This window comes from Salvelinus alpinus, chromosome 13, assembly GCF_045679555.1.
Source record: "Salvelinus alpinus chromosome 13, SLU_Salpinus.1, whole genome shotgun sequence".
Classification (NCBI taxonomy): domain Eukaryota; kingdom Metazoa; phylum Chordata; class Actinopteri; order Salmoniformes; family Salmonidae; genus Salvelinus; species Salvelinus alpinus.
This window is the reverse complement of record NC_092098.1, coordinates 2,789,432-2,806,427: the sequence shown is the minus strand read 5'-3', so window position 1 is coordinate 2,806,427 and position 16,996 is coordinate 2,789,432. Positions and strand designations below refer to the sequence as shown.

Genomic DNA, 16,996 nt, shown 5'->3' with positions numbered 1-16,996 from the left:
TAACCTGTCTAACAGAACACAGAGTGTGTTCTTTAATGGAAGCCTCTCCAACTTAAAGCAGGTACAATCACGAATTCCCCAGGGCAGCTGTCTAGGCCCCTTATTTGTTCAATCTTTACTAATGACCTGCCACTGGCTCTGAGTAAAGCCTGTGTGTCTATGTATGCGAATGACTCAACACTACACAAGTAATCTACTACATTGAGTGAAATCACTGCAACACTTAACAAAGAGCTGCAGTCAGTTTCATAATGGGTGGCAAAAAATAAGATAGTCCTAAAAATGTCAAAAACTCAAAGCATTGTATCTGGGACAAATCATTCACCAAACCCTAAACCTTAACTAAAGGTTCACTTGTAGTGAATAATGTGGAAATTGAGCAAGTTGAGGAGACTAAAATACTTGGAGTAACCCTGGATTGTAAACTGCCATGGTCAAAACATGTTGATGCAACAGTAGCTAAAATGGGGAGAAGTCTGTCCTTAATAAAGCACTGCTCTGCCTTAACAACACTATCAACAAGGCAGGTCATACAGGCCTTACTTTTGTCGCACCTGGACTACTGCCCAGTCGTGTGGTCAGGTGATAAAGAGGGACTTCCAATTGGCTCAGAACAGGGCAGCACTGCTGGCCCTTGGATGTACACAGAGAGCTAATATTAATAATATGCATATCAATCTCTCCGTGCTCAAAGTGGAGGAAGATTGACTTCATCACTAATTGTATTTATGAGAGGTAATGACATGCACCGTGCTGTCTTTTTAAACGACTAGCACACAGCTCGGACACCCATGTATATCCCACAAGACATGCCACCAGAGGTCTCTTCACAATCCCCAAGTCCATAGCAGACTATGGGAGGCGCAGAGTACTACATAGAGCCATGGCTACATGGAACTCTATTCCACCTTAGATAACTGATGCAAGAAGTAGATTCAGATTTAAAAACAGATAAAAATACACTTTATGGAACAGTGGGGATGGAGAAGAGACACACAGACATGAACAGACGCTTACATATACACATGATAAGACACACACTCTACACACAAGTACACATGGATTTTGAGATATGGATATGTGGTAGTAGTGTAGTGGCCTGAGGGCACACACTTAATTTGTTGTGAAAAGTGTTCTGAAATGTAATGTCATGTAATATTTTTAATTGTATCTAACTGTCTTAATGTTCAGGTTTGCGATGGCGCCAGATAGGATGGCTGCCGTTTTATTGACTCTTAACCAACCATGCTATTTTGTTTGTTTTTCACCAATGTTTGTAACTCATTTTGTACATAATGTTGCTGCTACCGTCTCTTATGACCGAAAAGAGCTTCTGGACATCAGAACAGCGATTACTCACCTTGAATTGCACAAAGATTTTTTCTCAAATCAGTAGGTCGAGAGGGGTTTACTCCAGACACCCGAACAGGCCCTCATCCCCGTCATTCGCAGGAGAAAGACTGAGATTTCGCGGAAGGAGATAGGGGTGCCTTGTGAGGCTCAGGCGACGAGAGGCTATTCTGCCTTTGCCATCTGTACTGTTAGCCAACGTACAAACGCTGGAAAATAATTGGGACAACTAAAAGCATGTACAGTTGAAGTCGGAAGTTTACATACACTTAGGTTGGAGTCATTAAAACTCGTTTTTCAATCACTGCACAAATGTCTTGTTAACAAACTATAGTTTTGGCAAGTCGGTTAGGACATCTACTTCGTGCATGACACAAGTAATTGCATGACACAAGTAACAGAAACATTATTTCACTTATAATTCACTGTATCACAATTCCAGTGGGTCAGAAGTTTACATACACTAAGTTGACTGTGCCTTTAAACAGCTTGGAAAACTCCAGAAAATGATGTGATAGCTTTAGAAGCTTCTGATAGGCTAATTGACATCATTTGAGTCAATTAGATGTGCACCTGTGGATGTATTTCAAGGCCTACCTTCAAATTCAGTGCCTCTGTTTGACGTCATGGGAAAATCAAAAGATATCAGCCAAGACCTCAGAAAATAATTGTAGACCTCCACAAGTCTGGTTCATCCTTGGGAGCAACTTCCAAATGCCTGAAGGTACCACGTTCATCTGTACAAACAATAGTACACAAGTATAAACACTGTGGGACCACGCAGCCGTCATACCGCTCAGGAAGGAGATGCGTTCTGTCTCCTCGAGATGAACGTACTTTGGTGCGAAAAGTGCAAATCAATCCCAGAACAACAGCAAAGGCCCTTGTGAAGATGCTGGAAGAAAACAGGTACAAAAGTATCTATATCCACAGTAAAACGAGTCCTATGTCGGCATAACCTGAAATGCAGCTAAGCAAGGAAGAAGCCACTGCTCCAAAACCGCCATAAAAAAGCCAGACTACGGTTTGTTACTGCACATGGGGACAAAGATCGTACTTTTTGGAGAAATATCCTCTGGTCTGATGAAAGAAATATAGAACTGTTTGGCCATATTGACCATTGTTATGTTTGGAGGAAAAAGGGGAGGCTTGCAAGCCAAAGAACACCATCCCAACCGTGAAGCACATTTTATTTTATTTTATTTGAGTAACTACTGCCTTTGCAGCAGCTAATGGAGATCCTTAATACCACACCGGCTCCGACGGAGAGGTGTAGAGACAGACGGAGAGGTGGGCGAGAGTGCCAAGATGAAGAAGAAGAGTACTGTAGTAATACTAGTACTGTAGTATGTACTAATATCCTTCATAAAAACAAATACAAATAACATGACGCAAGCCACCATTATGCTTGAAAATATGAAGAGTGGTACTCAGCAATGTTTTGTATTCGATTTTCCCCAGCCAAACCACTTTGTATTCAGGTCAAAAAGTGAATTACTTTGTCAAATGTTTTGCAGTATTACTTTCGTGCCTTGTTGCAAACAGGATGAATGTTTTGGAATATTATTCATTCTGTACAAGCTTCCTTCTTTTCACTCTGTCAATTAGGTTGTGGAGTAACCACAATATTGTTAATAATTCATCCTCATCTATCACAGCCATTAAACTCTGTAACGGTTTTAAAGTCACCATTGTTCACATGGTGAAATCCCTGAGCGTTTTCTTCCTGTCCGGCAAGTGAGTTAGGAAGGACACCTGTATCTTTGTAGTAACTGGGTGTATTGATACACCATCCAAAGTGTAATTAATGACTTCGATATGCTCAAAGGGATATTCAAGTTCTGCTTCTTTTTTTTTTTACACACACACACTAATAGGTGCCCTTCTTTGTGAGGCATTGGAAAACCTCCTTGGGTTTGTGATTGAATCTGTGTTTGAAATTCACTGCTCGACTGAGGGACCGTATAGATAATTGTGTGGGATACAGAGATGAGGTAGTAATTCAACAATCATGTTAAACACTATTAATGCACACAGAGTGAGTACATGCAACTTATTATGTGACTTTTTTAGCAAATGTTTACTCTTGAACTTATTTAGGCTTTCCATGACAAAGGGGTTGCATACTTATTGACTCAGACATTTTAAACTTAAGTTTTAATTAATTTGTAAAAATAAAAAAACATTATTCAATTTTACATGAGGGATTATTGTTTGTAGGCCTGTGTCCAAAACAATCTACATTCAATACATTTCAAATTCAGGCTGTAATTTTTATTTTAGAAAACGTCAAGGGGTGTGAATACTTTCTGAAGGCACTGTATCAAGAATTATTGAGTTATTGAAATAGACTTGTTAAAAAAAAAAAACATGTATTTAACCTTTATAGTACTCTAAATACCCAATTCATGCTGTTAAGTTCAAAATAATACAAGATAAAAATCGTTGACACCAATTGTCTCAGAATCATATTTATGCAGATATAACCTTATGGTCCCAAGCTCTCGATCTGCCATGTTGGTACCACTCCAAAGAGAGCAAAGCTTAATGACATGCTAACTATGATAATCATCATTTTATCTGGAAGACTGTTTAAGTTGAGTGCAATATTAATTTTGAATATTGAATGTAAAAATCTAAAAATCTAATTGTAAAAATGTATTTTTGGGCCTCATTGGAACACACTTGTTAATGTGTGTGGAGGGAGGGATTCCGTTGACAAGCTCACACACCAGTTCCCCATGCTTATTCAAGTTTATTTCAGACGTGCAAAAATATGGCATAGAAAACCATTCAAATAAATGTCTAGACAGAGTGCAGAGTGGATACAGAGGAATGGTGTAGTAGTATTAAACATGGTTGCCGTTACATATTTAGTATCATTGTCTCAATACAACAGAGATTTCAACTCTTAAGGTGTTTTAAAGGTCCAGTGCAGCTGTTTCTATATCAAAATCAAATCATTTCTGGGTAACAATTAAGTACCTTACTGTAATAGATTTCCATTCAATTTGGCGTTAATTGCTTTTTATGGGAGAACACAAATTATAGGACTGTTACGAGAGGTCTGAGTGGGGAAGGGAAAAGTGAAAACTAGCTGGTTTTGGCAGAGAGGTTTGGAACTCTTTTTGTTTTTGGTCTTAACAAATTTACCACATGGTGATGTCACCATGGTAAGCCGAGATTCCAGCCAATTCAAACCTTTTGATTAGAAGGCCCTGTGAAAATTTTATTTTCAACCAGCAACTATTATGAATAACACTTATCAAAATTTTGCACACTTTTACAGTGTTAGTTTCTTCAGCTGTTGTACAGTATTATACAAAACACAGGGAAAACTTAATTTTAACTGCACTGGGCCTTTAACTTAGGGCTAGGCCCCTTTGTTCTCAATTTCCGCCTGAATGATGTAACCAAAGTAAACGAACTGCCTGTTGCTCAGGCTCTAAAGCCAGGATATGCATATAATTGGTACCATTGGAAAGAAAACACTTTGAAGTTTGTAGAAATGTTAAAATAATGTAGGAGAATATAACACAATAGATATGGTAGGCGAAAATCCAAAGAAAACCCTTTTTTGAGAGAGAGAGACCATGCTCTTACAATTGCAAGTATAAGGGCATACTGAAAATTAGCTCCCAGGATGCGATTCCTATGGCTTCCACAGGGTGTCAGCAGTCTATGTTCAAGGTTTCAGGCTTGTAACTTCCAAAACTTATAAGAAATATCAGTTTAGTACGGGGACACAGTCTTGGAAATTCGTGTTGGCGCTCGCCATGAAGACAGGACGCACGTGCTAATATCGGTTTCCTATTGAACATACTTCTTTATCGCTTGATTACATTTTATGGTATCTGAGGAGTAAATAGAAATGTATTTTGACTTGTTGAAACCAAGTTTAGGGGTAGATTTTCGGATTCCTTTCTGTGCAAGTTGAACGAGTGGATTACGCAAATCGATGGCGCCAACTAAACTGACTTTTTGGGATATAAAGAATGTATCTAACAAAACGACACTACATGTTATAGCTGGGACCCTTTGGATAACAAACCAGAGGAAGATTTTCAAAAAGTAAGTGAATATTTAATCGCTATTTGTGAATTTATGAAACCTGTGCCGGTGGTAAAATATTTTGATGTGTGGCGCCATCCTCAAACAATCGCATGGCATGTTTTCGCCGTAATAGCTCATGTAAATCCAACAGTGCAGTTAGATTAACAAGAATTTAAGCTTTCAACCGATATAAGACACTTATATTTACCTAAATGTTTAATATCCACAATTTTTATGATTATTTATTTGAATTGCGCGCCCTCCAGTTTTACAGGAAGTTGTCCCGCTAGCGGGACGCCTATCCTTAAGATTATCATAGCTTGGTCCTGGATCTAGGACTAAAGGAAAGGTATTGTGATATGCCAGCATAGTAGTGCAAGATGACTGGATATTTTTTTTACTGAACAATGACAACCCAGCAATCCTCACCATGAAGAGTTAGAAAAGCTATTTATATATTCTTAGTTCTGGGAAACACCACAGGAATCAAACACATACATGAAAACACACTTAACAAAACAGCCCCATCTATTCTCATGCCATCAGTCATAGCTAATCCTCTAAGGATGCTTTCCTAATGTCACCTTATTCCCTATACAGTGGCTTGCGAAAGTATTCATCCCCCTTGGCATTTTTCCTATTTTGTTGCCTTACAACCTGGAATTAAAATGTATTTTTGGGGGGGGTTGTAATCATTTGATTTACACAACATGCCTACCACTTTGAAGATGCTAAATATTTTTGGGGTGAAACAAACAAGAAGAAGACAAAAAACCTGAACTTGAGCGTGCATAACTATTCACCCACCCAAAGTAAATTTGTTGAGCCACCTTTTGCAGCAATTACAACTGCAAGTCTCTTTAAGCTTGGCACATCTAGCCACTCGGATTTCAAGTTGGATGGGTTCCGCTGGTGTACAGCAATTTTTAAGTCATACCACAGATTCTCAATTGGATTGAGGTCTGGGCTTTGACTAGGCCATTCCAAGACATTTAAATGTTTCCCCTTAAACCACTCGAGTGCTGCTTTGGACTATTTTGTGTATGTTCATTACATGAAATCCAAATAAAAATCAATTTAAACTACATGTTGTAATGCAACTATATAGGAAAAATGCCAAGGGGGATGAATACTTTTGCAAGGCACTGTGTACACTAATTTTGACCAGAGCTCTATGGGCTTGATGGGCCCAGGTCTAAAGTAGTGCACTTTATAGGGAATAGGGTGCCATTTGAGATGCAGACTAAGAGACACTGGAGGAATGACGGCCATGACAGTCCATTGTGAGCCTCAGCAGCAGTTGAGACTTTTTTATACTCTTTAGAAAAAGTACATGGAAGCACACTGGTATATGGTACCTAGGTTATGAAATACATTTGTAATGCGTGTGAATAGATTACGGTAGTACTGTTACATTATTTGATCATAGAGTTCTTCCTGTTGTTCCAGAGTAGCCTTGCTTAGAGTCAAAGATATTTCACTCATTCTACTTTCCTCCCTTTGGGTTTTGGTTCATAACAGAGCAGATTCTCGCAGAATGTAAGTGATGGCTTCTATTCTTTGGTTTGCCTTGAATTCATTCATGACTTCTGTTTTCAGTGTTGTTTTTCTTTGGTATTAAGCTTGTTCCACCTCTACTCAATGCTCATTTATTTTAATCTGAGGATGTCTCCTGAGAGAGAGAGAGAGAGAGAGAGAGAGAGAGAGAGAGAGAGAGTTAGAATACAGGAGATCTAGATGATACTAGATACAGTATGACAAGTAGTGTGTGTGTGTGTGTGTGTGTGTGTGTGTGTGTGTGTGTGTGTGTGTGTGTGTGTGTGTGTGTGTGTGTGTGTGTGTGTGTGTGTGTGTGTGTGTGTGTGTGTGTGTGTGTGTGTGTGTGTGTGTGTGTGTGTGGTTAACCTACCCGTGACCACTATGAAGATGATGACGGCCACACCCAGGAACATGGAGATACAGCTGAGCAGCAGAGAGACACGACCCAGCCTCTTAGCTCCGTCTACATCCCCGGTCTGGAGAACAGACTGCGACTAGAGAGCGAGTGAGAGACAGAGATGGGAGTGGGGTGAGAGAGACAGAGTAGAGGGAATGAGGGGCAATAAGAGAGGGTAACTAAAGCATTTATTTAAAGGGATACTTTGGGATTTTGGCATTGAGGCCCTTTATCTACTTCCCCAGAGTGAGATGAACTCGTGGATATCATTTTTATGTCTCTGTGTCCAGTATGAAGGAAGTTCGAGGGAGTTTCGCAAGCCAATGCTAACCAGCATTAGTGCAATGACTGAAAGTCTATGGGTATCTGTTAGCATACTTATTGCCAAAATCCCGAAATATCCATTAAACTGATTTATGTAGAAGTGACACATGTAGGGCCGGCTCCAAGCATAAGCAACATCAGTGGTTGCTTAGGGCCTGTCATGCCAAATAATATCCCCTTGCCAAATAGTGTCCCCCTCAACGTCACAATGGGATTCGATGAGTTCTAACTTCTGTTGCTGGAGCTGTTGCGGATTATGTATTGGACCAAAGTGTCCGTTGCTATGCTGGTTGCTTGGTTACCTCGTAGCGGTCGGAAAGGAACCAGGACACCAGCAGTTCTAGTTCACCTCAGAGGCGCTCGCTCAGTCCACGCAGAATTATTACCTCAGAATTGCTCTCCAAGGACTGTGTTTTTGATGGTGACAACCTGCTGACTACCTGGTGCTTCAGAGGACCGAGAACACTGGAAAGAGAACACTATTTCTTTACCAGGAAAATAACCTCACACTCAACGTCATCAAAACAAAGGAGATGATCGTGGACTTCAGGAAACAGCAGAGGGAGCACCCTCCTTTCCACATCGACGGGACAGTAGTGGAGAGGGTAGTAAGTTTTAAGTTCCTCGGCGTACACATCACGGACAAATTGAATTGGTCCACCCACACAGACAGCGTGGTGAAGAAGGCGCAACAGCGCCTCTTCAACCTCAGGAGGCTGAAGAAATTTGGCTTGTCACCAAAAACACATTTACAAACTTCTACAGATGCACAATCGAGAGCATCCTGTCGGGCTGTATCACCGCCAGGTTCGGCAACTGCTCCGCCCACAACCGTAAGGCTCTCCAGAGGGTAGTGAGGTCTGCACAACGCATCACCGGGGGCAAACTACCTGCCCTCCAGGACACCTACGCCACCCAATGTCACAGGAAGGCCAAAAAGATCATCAAGGACAACAACTACCCGAGCCACTGCCTGTTCACCCCGCTATCATCCAGAAGGCGAGGTCAGTACAGGTGCATCAAAGCTGGGACCAAGAGACTGAAAAACAGCTCTCTCAAGGCCATCAGACTGTTAAACAGCCATCACTAACATTGAGTGGCTGCTGCCAACATACTGACTCAATCTCTAGCCACTTTAATAATTAAAAATTGGACGTAACAAATGTATCACTAGTCACTTTAAACAATGCCACCTTATATAATGTTTACATACCCTACATTACTCATCTCATATGTATATACTGTACTCTATACCATCTACTGCATCTTGCCTATGCCGTTCGGCCATCGCTCATCCATATATCTTTATGTACATATTCATATTCATTCCTTTACACTTGTGTGTATAAGGTAGTTGTTGGGAAGTTGTTAGATTACTTGTTAGATTTGACAGCACGGTCGGTACTAGATGCACAAGCATTTCGCTACACTCGCATTAACATCTGCTAACCATGTGTATGTGACCAATAAAATTTGATTCGATATATTTGTCTGTATGTAAGAAAATATTGTTAAATAGGAATAAATAATTGAAGTTGTTTTTAGATTGTTTTTATATTAACGTTGCTAGCTAATGGACTTATTTACCTTAGTTTTATTTAGCTAACGTTATCTAAGTGAGCTAGCTAATTGTAGCTGCTTTCTGTTTATCTAGCTAGCTAACTGTTATTGTAGCAGCTTTCTGTTTGTATGTAGCTTGCACTTTAATGGCATCCCTCAAGCAGATTTTCTTTTATCTTTCCAACCAGGCGAAATACTATGAAGGCACCATTGATCTCGACAAGAGGAGCAACATTCGTAGGGGGGCAGAGAAATTCACAATTCAGGATAACATAAGCATTTAGTTTCTATTACTGTTACTGTTAGATAACTGGAAGGATTTATGTACAACCATTTTTCATTAAATTTGTATAAAGATGTGTTTTCCTGTAGACATTGGCAGTGAAGTTGGTAAGTTGTTTGGTATGTATGTATATAGCATATGTATCTGTCTTGTATTTCAAGTAACGTTTACAAGCATGTAAATATTTGTATATTTTTCCATTTGTTTGCTGGTAAATATTTGAAACTTGCTCAAATTGGCTGTACATGTATATATTTGCATATTAAATGTATTCATTGCAAGTAAAATGTTCAATTGACTGTTCAGTTGTCCAGTTTCTTACTGGTCCTTAAACCCCTTCTCCCTAGCCATTCATCTTTTGTGTCCAAATCAAATTTTAGGCCGGGTTTGGTATGGAATTGGACATTGGTTTCTAGTTAGTGTTTGCATATCTGGAGGTTCTAGATTTGTGTATGTAATATGGCAGAAGTGTCCCAGAGTCCATTACACAGTAGGGTTGAGTCATCACCATATTGCTACACCTATCCAAGCCCCATGTCATGTATACTCCCCCTCTGGCCTCTAAGTCATCAGGCTGCTGATTATCCCACACACCTGTCACCATCGTCTCGCGCACCTGCGCCTCATAACACTCACCTGGACTCCATCACCTCCTTGATTACCTTCCCTATATCTGTCACTCCCTTTGGTTCTAACCTCCGGTGTTATGGACTCTGTTTTCATGTTGGTGCGTTTGTTAGTTTTTTTGGGTTCATTGTTTCTTTTATTTATTTAAACACTCACTCCCTGAACTTGCTTTCTGACTCTCAGCGAGCTCGTTACACCCCATCAGGTCAAACACTACAAAGATAGAGGAGGGGGTTAAAGGCCTTAATCAAACTGGGTAAAATAAAAAAGCGTTGGCCTGTACCTTGACGTGGTGAGAGGGCTTCCAACTGAACCAGGCCCATGTTATTGAACCCCTCTGACTGCGACTGGCTGCCTGTCGAGGACAAGTGACAGGAAGAACTAGCCGCAGCACCTGATCAAGCATCTCTTGATTCTGCCTCTTTCTTCTCTCCTCATCCTTTAACTCTTTCTCTCCTCTCCCTCCAGACAAAATTCTGCATCTAGTGACTTCTGATTGCCCAACAATCTGCCCACTCATCACATCCCCTCCGTAATCTAAAGCTACTGTTATTGTCATGTTGTCGTTATCTGCTAATAAAGTTTCCTAGCTGTATCATACTGGGCATATACTATGTGAGATACACAGATTAACCAAAAACACTAGCAATACAAACACTCAGAACAAAGAGAGCAGCAGTGCCTGGACTTCGCAGTCTCCCTCTTCAAGTCCCACTTCCGAGACTGTCTGTTGAGAACAAGTGACAGGCGGAACCTCCCAACCACACAGCACCCACCTCTTTATTCCACACACCAGAATTAAGTATTTCAGTCTGATTGCCATGTGAGTGTCCAAAGAAATAATCTGTTAAAATAAATTAATGGACACAACTGTACCAAAAAACAAAGTTTATGTATTAAAATCTTAAATATTGCCAGGTTGCTTGGTTTTCACAGCTGCTTCACAAGGTGTTCATTGTTGTAAGTTGTAAGGTATCCTTTGATGGTGTTTATTTGTTCCACATGATTCATTGTTGTATCCCAGGACCTATAACAGATACATATATATTCAACCACAAGGGTGTACTAATGAGCTGTGCGAGATAGAAAAAAATGAATCATAATAGACAACTGAAATTATATTATTTCGCTGTAGATAAGGGAAATATGACAGCCAGACAAACCAGTGTATGAATCAAACGGATTTGCAAAAGAATGCAGTGGGAATTAGCTGACCTCGTAAGGTAATTAACTTTCATGTGTCAAGGAGATTAAACGTTCTCTTTGCCATTTCCAAAACGTAGCAAAGTTTAAGCCATGGATTTCGTGTTGTAATGTTAACAAGGTTCCAAAAAGTAGTTCGAATTCATGTTTTCATTTTATTTGCTAAACAAAACTTGTTGAAACAGCGAAATTGTTGCGGAAATCAGCCTTGTTTGCATAGCGATGATGACAAGAACATAATTTATGGTGAAATGATCTCCAAAATTCTAATCATTAGGTCATCACACGGTTGATATAGCAATGGACGCTAATAGTTTAACGAATTCCATTGTGACGTACAGGGGGACAATATTTGGCATGACAGGCCCCCGGATGCTAGTGGGCCCCCAACCCCCAGAAACACAGTTGGGGTGGTGCATTTGGTTGAGCATCAACAATTTTTCTCTTGTTATGTCAGTCACTGACAGTCACTCACTTAGTCATGGCAGCAAACCATTTTTGGATTGGTAAATTAGTCTAGCCAGCTATGTAAACTCTTAGTACTCATGCCCGAATACCATCCGGACACGCAGGCATGTGCCCAGGGGCCCTGACTTCCAGGAGGCCCACATTGATTTTGTTTGTCACTCTAACTCAGATATAATTAACATGGCATAAGACTTGGCAAAATGTGTAGAATTACAGGAAATTTGTTTTAAAACTGCAAAAATGCCACTTCACCCCATTGCAAAATGGGTAGAATTGTAGGAAATTAGCTGCCCCATAGCAAACTGAGTAGAATTGGATGAAATTTGTTATAAAATTGCTAAACTTCTCTGCCGCATGGCAAAATGTGTAGAATTACAGAAAGTTTGCTTTAAACTGGCAAAATGTGTCTCTACTCCCCTTGGTTTGGAATTGCAGGATATTAACTTAAAAACTAAGAAATGTCTCTCCAGCATTTGCCCACAAAATCTCGTTTAGGGCCCCCAAACGTTTAGGGCTGGCCCTTCCCACACATACATATTACTATAGGTTGAAAGCAAACAATCTTAGAGAATGCACCGCACCATCTCTCAAAATATACCCAAATGCACTAATATATGGTGATGTTATTGGGTCAGCCCTACAAGATTGGTGATTTTCCAGATACAAAGCACTAGAGAAGATGATTAAGTTATGTTGTTACCATACCACAGACCAAAGCAAGAAAACTTACCATGTGAGCATACCACAGCGCGAACATGTTCACCGGCACAGCAAGACAAAAGCACGACAACACCGCAAGCCACAGGTAGCTCGGCGGCTCTGAACCGGGTGGCACCGGGGAGCGGCGGCGGAGGAGGAGGGGGGGTCCGAAGCTCAGCTGGGACTGGGACACGGGCGCGGAGCCTGACCTTACTGGCGATTGGTGTCCGTTCTGCTCGGTATTCAGGGAATGGATGCTGCTTCTCAAGTTGAGAGATGTGTCACACGGTTTGAGGTTGCTTTCCCCGGTGGGTTCGGAGGTCACGGCGCTCAGGAGTTTCTCTGTGTCTTGGAAGTCGGTGGGATGTGAGACTTCCCTCTCCCCCATGGCCCTTTTACCAAACGCGGCATCCGTGTTGATAGCCATTCTATAGATACAAATTTCTAGACAAGACAAGCGTCGGAAATCACTTTCCGAATTAAACGTTGTATGAGCTTTTCTTTGATGAAATCAGGGTGTCAGATGAGTAACTCTCCTTTGGGCGGTCGTCATCAGCATTAACAGTCGTTTGAACACATTCATTTGATTAGATATGATAAAATAACATATCTAATATCAATACAAAGTTATTGAATGGTACACTAAAAAAACAAGCAATTGAATCTTGACAATATGTCCAATGTACGCGTGATAAAATTGATGTATCTCTAGTTCCACCCGGGTCTCCAGTCTTCACTATAGTAAGTGCACGCCCTGCTTTTTCAAATGGAAACCCCTTGTGTGTATTACCACTCCCTATAACCATCAGCATCCCCTCAGTGTCTGGACCACTGCATTAGGCTACATAACACGACAGAGCAAAAACAATGTTTAAAAACCACGTCTGAAACTAATTGACCATTTTTACGTGCGCCAGAGACATTAGGGTGGATCACTAGCCTAGGCCTGTGTCTAAGACTAAACGATTAGTATTAAAAATGTGTATGGGAAAGAGAGAGACATAGAGACAGAGAGATAGCAGTAAGATAGTTAGAGATGGAAACCGAGCTGCACTTTCTAACCTCCTGCCAAATGTAGGACCATATAAGAGACGCATATTTCGCTGAAATTACACAAACCCACAAAGATTTTGAACACAAATCAAATTTTGACAAACTGTCTTATCTGTTAGGCAAAATTTCACGGTGTGCAATCCCAGCAACAAAATATGTGACCTGCTGCCACAAGAGCAGGGCGTAACATTTCATTTTAAAGGGTCCTTATTACAGTGTAAGAATTGTAGTTCACTGTAATAACTCATAGTTACACTGTAAAAACATGTGACTGGTGGTAATTTCAGTCTATTTACACAGGTGTAATTAACAAATGCTTGTTACTATGCTTGTTACAATTGGGCAAGTTTCCACTAAATTCCAAAATGTAGTGTTTTGTTTCTTCTCAACTGCATCCTATTAAGTAATAACTACCACAAGTTCTAATTTCTTGTGTACAGATGCTCTGGGTGTCCCGAGATTACATATGCTCGAATTACCTACCTGTGAATCAACACTCACTATTTCCACTCAATGTTGCTAGCACTTGCCCCCCAAAAGTATACCATCTGGGTTAAATTGGTTGAGTTTACAAAAACAGATAAGATGTAGGCCAACATCACTGACTGGGGTCTACCATACGGGTGTCATCCTCAATGTCATCCTCAAGTGGTAGGATAAACACACAAGTATAGTACACACAAGTACTAGCCATCCAGACAGTTTTATTTAGCTAACATTAGCTAGCTAGCTAGCAAGCTACTGAAGCTGTTACTGCAGTTTTCTGTTTGTATGTAGCTTGCACTTCAATGGCATCCTTCGAGGAGATTTTCTAGTATCTTTCCAACCAGGCAAAGTACTATGAAAACACCACTGATCTCGACAAGAGGCGCAACATTCAGAGAAATTCACAATTCAGGGTAACGTTAAGCAGTTAACTTCTATTAGATAACTGGACAGAGATAACTGGACAGATTTAGCTATGTACAACCATTTTTCAACAACCATTTTCCATCTAACGTTAGCTAGTTGCTAGCTATACACATAGTTCAGTGGAGGCTGCTGTGGGGAGGATGGCTCATAATAATGTCTGGAATGGAGTAAACGGAATGGTGTCAAGCAAAAGTTTGTAAAGTGGTTGTTCCACTGGATATCATAAGGTGAATGCACCAATTTGTAAGTCGCTCTGGATAAGAGCGTCTGCTAAATGACTTAAATGTAAATGTAAATGTAAGCACGCAGTTTCCATGTGGTTGATACCATACCAATTGACTCCATTCTAGACATTATTATGAACCGTCCTCCCCTCAGCAGCCTCCACTGATATAGTTACAGTATATGTCTGTCATATTGAGGTGTCTAGCTATAAGTTAAACCTGATCAAGTTGTGTATTTCAACAACTCTTCTCTTCCAACTTGTTAGGCAATCATATTAACCTACGGGGGAAGAATGGCCAGCCACAGGAGGGTGATTTTTACTAAGGAGGAGGAGGCCGTGTTGACCGAGATGCATGCTGACTATTTCGGAGTGAAGCACATGATTGAGGTCACCATCTGTTAAAGTGAATATATATATATTTTTTTTTAAATCGCAGATAATAACTATTGGCATTTGCTCACAAAATAACCTGCAGCTAGTGTTAGTTTCCCTAACACTGACATTTTTCGCTTTGTCTTCCTAGGGTTACATCGGTGGAAACCAACAATCTTCTACAGTTGGAGCAGTTGGACGGTCGACCACTAGAAGCACAGACGCCCTACACTTCAGTGAATCCCAATAAACGAAGTATGTTAAACTTTGGTTGACATTTGAGAAAGCAAGAAAGGTAATTATGCTAAGCTTATAAAAATGTACCTTTTCATTTTACCTCTTCAAATGACTTTAGGACCATCGACTGTCTGAGCCCCCCAGGAGGTATCCCATCCACCAGAACCAGTGAGTTTGGATCAGTCTGATTCACTGAGTCGGGGGAGGACAAGCTTGAGGTAGGCTATACCTTCCAGAAGTGTTCAAAAGTACATTTATCCCATTTATAACACAGCACTAAACCATCAAATTGTCTCACAGTAAAGTGTAACCTGTGTGTTTGCCTGTTTACGTCTCTGTCTCCTACCCTGTTCCCTTTAACCCTGTTCCTGTTCTCCAGGAGCTAGGGATTATGCACAACACCCAGATGTGGATCCACCTGATGTCCTCCATTACCAACCAACCTCCAACGTTTCATTACATAATCTAAAGCTACTGTTGTTATCATGTTGTCATTATCTGCTAAGAAAGTTTTCTTGCTCTATCATACCGGGCACATAATATGTGAGATACACAGATTAACTAAAAACACTAGCACTGCAAATACTCAGAACAAAGAGAGCAGCAGCGCCTGGACTGCAGTCTCCCTCTTCAAGTCCCCCTTCTGATACTGACTGCCTGTTGAGAACAAGTGACATGTAGAACCTCCCACCCACACAGCAACCACCTGCTCTATATTCCACACACCAGAATTCAGTATTTTAGTCTATGATTGCCAAGTGCACAAAAAAACGATCAAATTTTATGTATTTAAATCTTAAATGTAAGGGGAAGGGCAGGTTCAAATAAAAACATGACAGCCAGACAAGCCAGTGTATGAATCAAATGGATTTGCATATGAATGGAGTGGAAAGTAGCTGACTTCGTGATCTGTAAGTTAAGTAACTTTAATGTGACAAGCAGATTACGCCATTTCCGAAACGTAGCAATGTTTAAGACATGGATTTCGTGTTGTAATGTTAACAAGGTACCCAAAAGTAGTTTGAATTCATGTTTTCATTATTAATTAGCTAAACAAAACTTGTTGAAACAGCAAAGTTGTCGTTTGAAATCAGCCTTGTTTGCATATAGCGATGATGAAAAGAATGTAATTGAGACTGTAATGATCTCCAAAATTCGAATCATTAGGTCATCACACCGTTGATATAGCAACGCACGCTAATAGTTTATCGAATCCCATTGTGACGCAGAGGGGGACACTATTTGGCCGGGAGACATTATTTGGCATGGCAGGCCTATTCAAGGTCATTGTAATTTCGAGCATGTTGCGCAGATGGGTAGATGTTGACTTGATGTCTTAATAAATGAATAATTGCACCAATGTAACCCATCCAAAAGTGAGAATGTTCCTCAACAGTGAAACCCTTGCAAGGTTACATGAAGGAAAAAGAGCTTGTCTTAAGAACATTTTAAGTGCATTTATAAACCATTATTCAACCAAGATGAATAGGCTTACAATTTGGCAAGCACCAATGACTATCTCAGAATTTTAACCATAACTGTTTATTAATGTGTCCATTTAAAAAACAAATGTATGGTTAAAGTAGTTGACCCATTGTCAAATGCACCGTTAATTGTTTTAACAATTTCAAGTATTTTCTGAACCGTTTGTGAACTTGTTTTTGCCATTGCAGAATTGTGTCAATGGGGTGGT

The 16,996-nt window shown here is 40.4% G+C and overlaps 1 protein-coding gene across 1 annotated transcript; it reads right to left on the bottom strand.

The window, feature by feature from the left end:
• Positions 1 to 4,085: 4,085 nt before the first annotated feature.
• LOC139536814 (trafficking regulator of GLUT4 1-like) lies at positions 4,086 to 13,226 on the bottom strand. The gene is made up of 3 exons (XM_071337445.1): positions 12,535 to 13,226; positions 7,313 to 7,436; positions 4,086 to 7,075 (listed from the first exon to the last, which is right to left on the bottom strand). The coding sequence occupies exons 1-3, from the start codon at positions 12,928 to 12,930 to the stop codon at positions 7,053 to 7,055; spliced, it is 543 nt and encodes a 180-aa protein (XP_071193546.1). The 5' UTR covers positions 12,931 to 13,226; the 3' UTR covers positions 4,086 to 7,052.
• Between the last annotated feature and the right edge of the window lie 3,770 nt (positions 13,227 to 16,996).

Excerpts from the sequence above, each read along its gene's own strand:
- LOC139536814 (XM_071337445.1), bottom strand. The coding sequence starts at position 12,930 with ATGGCTATCAACACGGATGCCGCGTTTGGTAAAAGGGCCATGGGGGAG. Across the intron at positions 7,437-12,534 it reads CGCTGTGGTATGCTCACATG|TCGCAGTCTGTTCTCCAGAC; the intron begins GTAAGTTTTCTT and ends CTCGCTCTCTAG. Across the intron at positions 7,076-7,312 it reads CATCTTCATAGTGGTCACGG|GAGACATCCTCAGATTAAAA; the intron begins GTAGGTTAACCA and ends TCTCTCTCTCAG.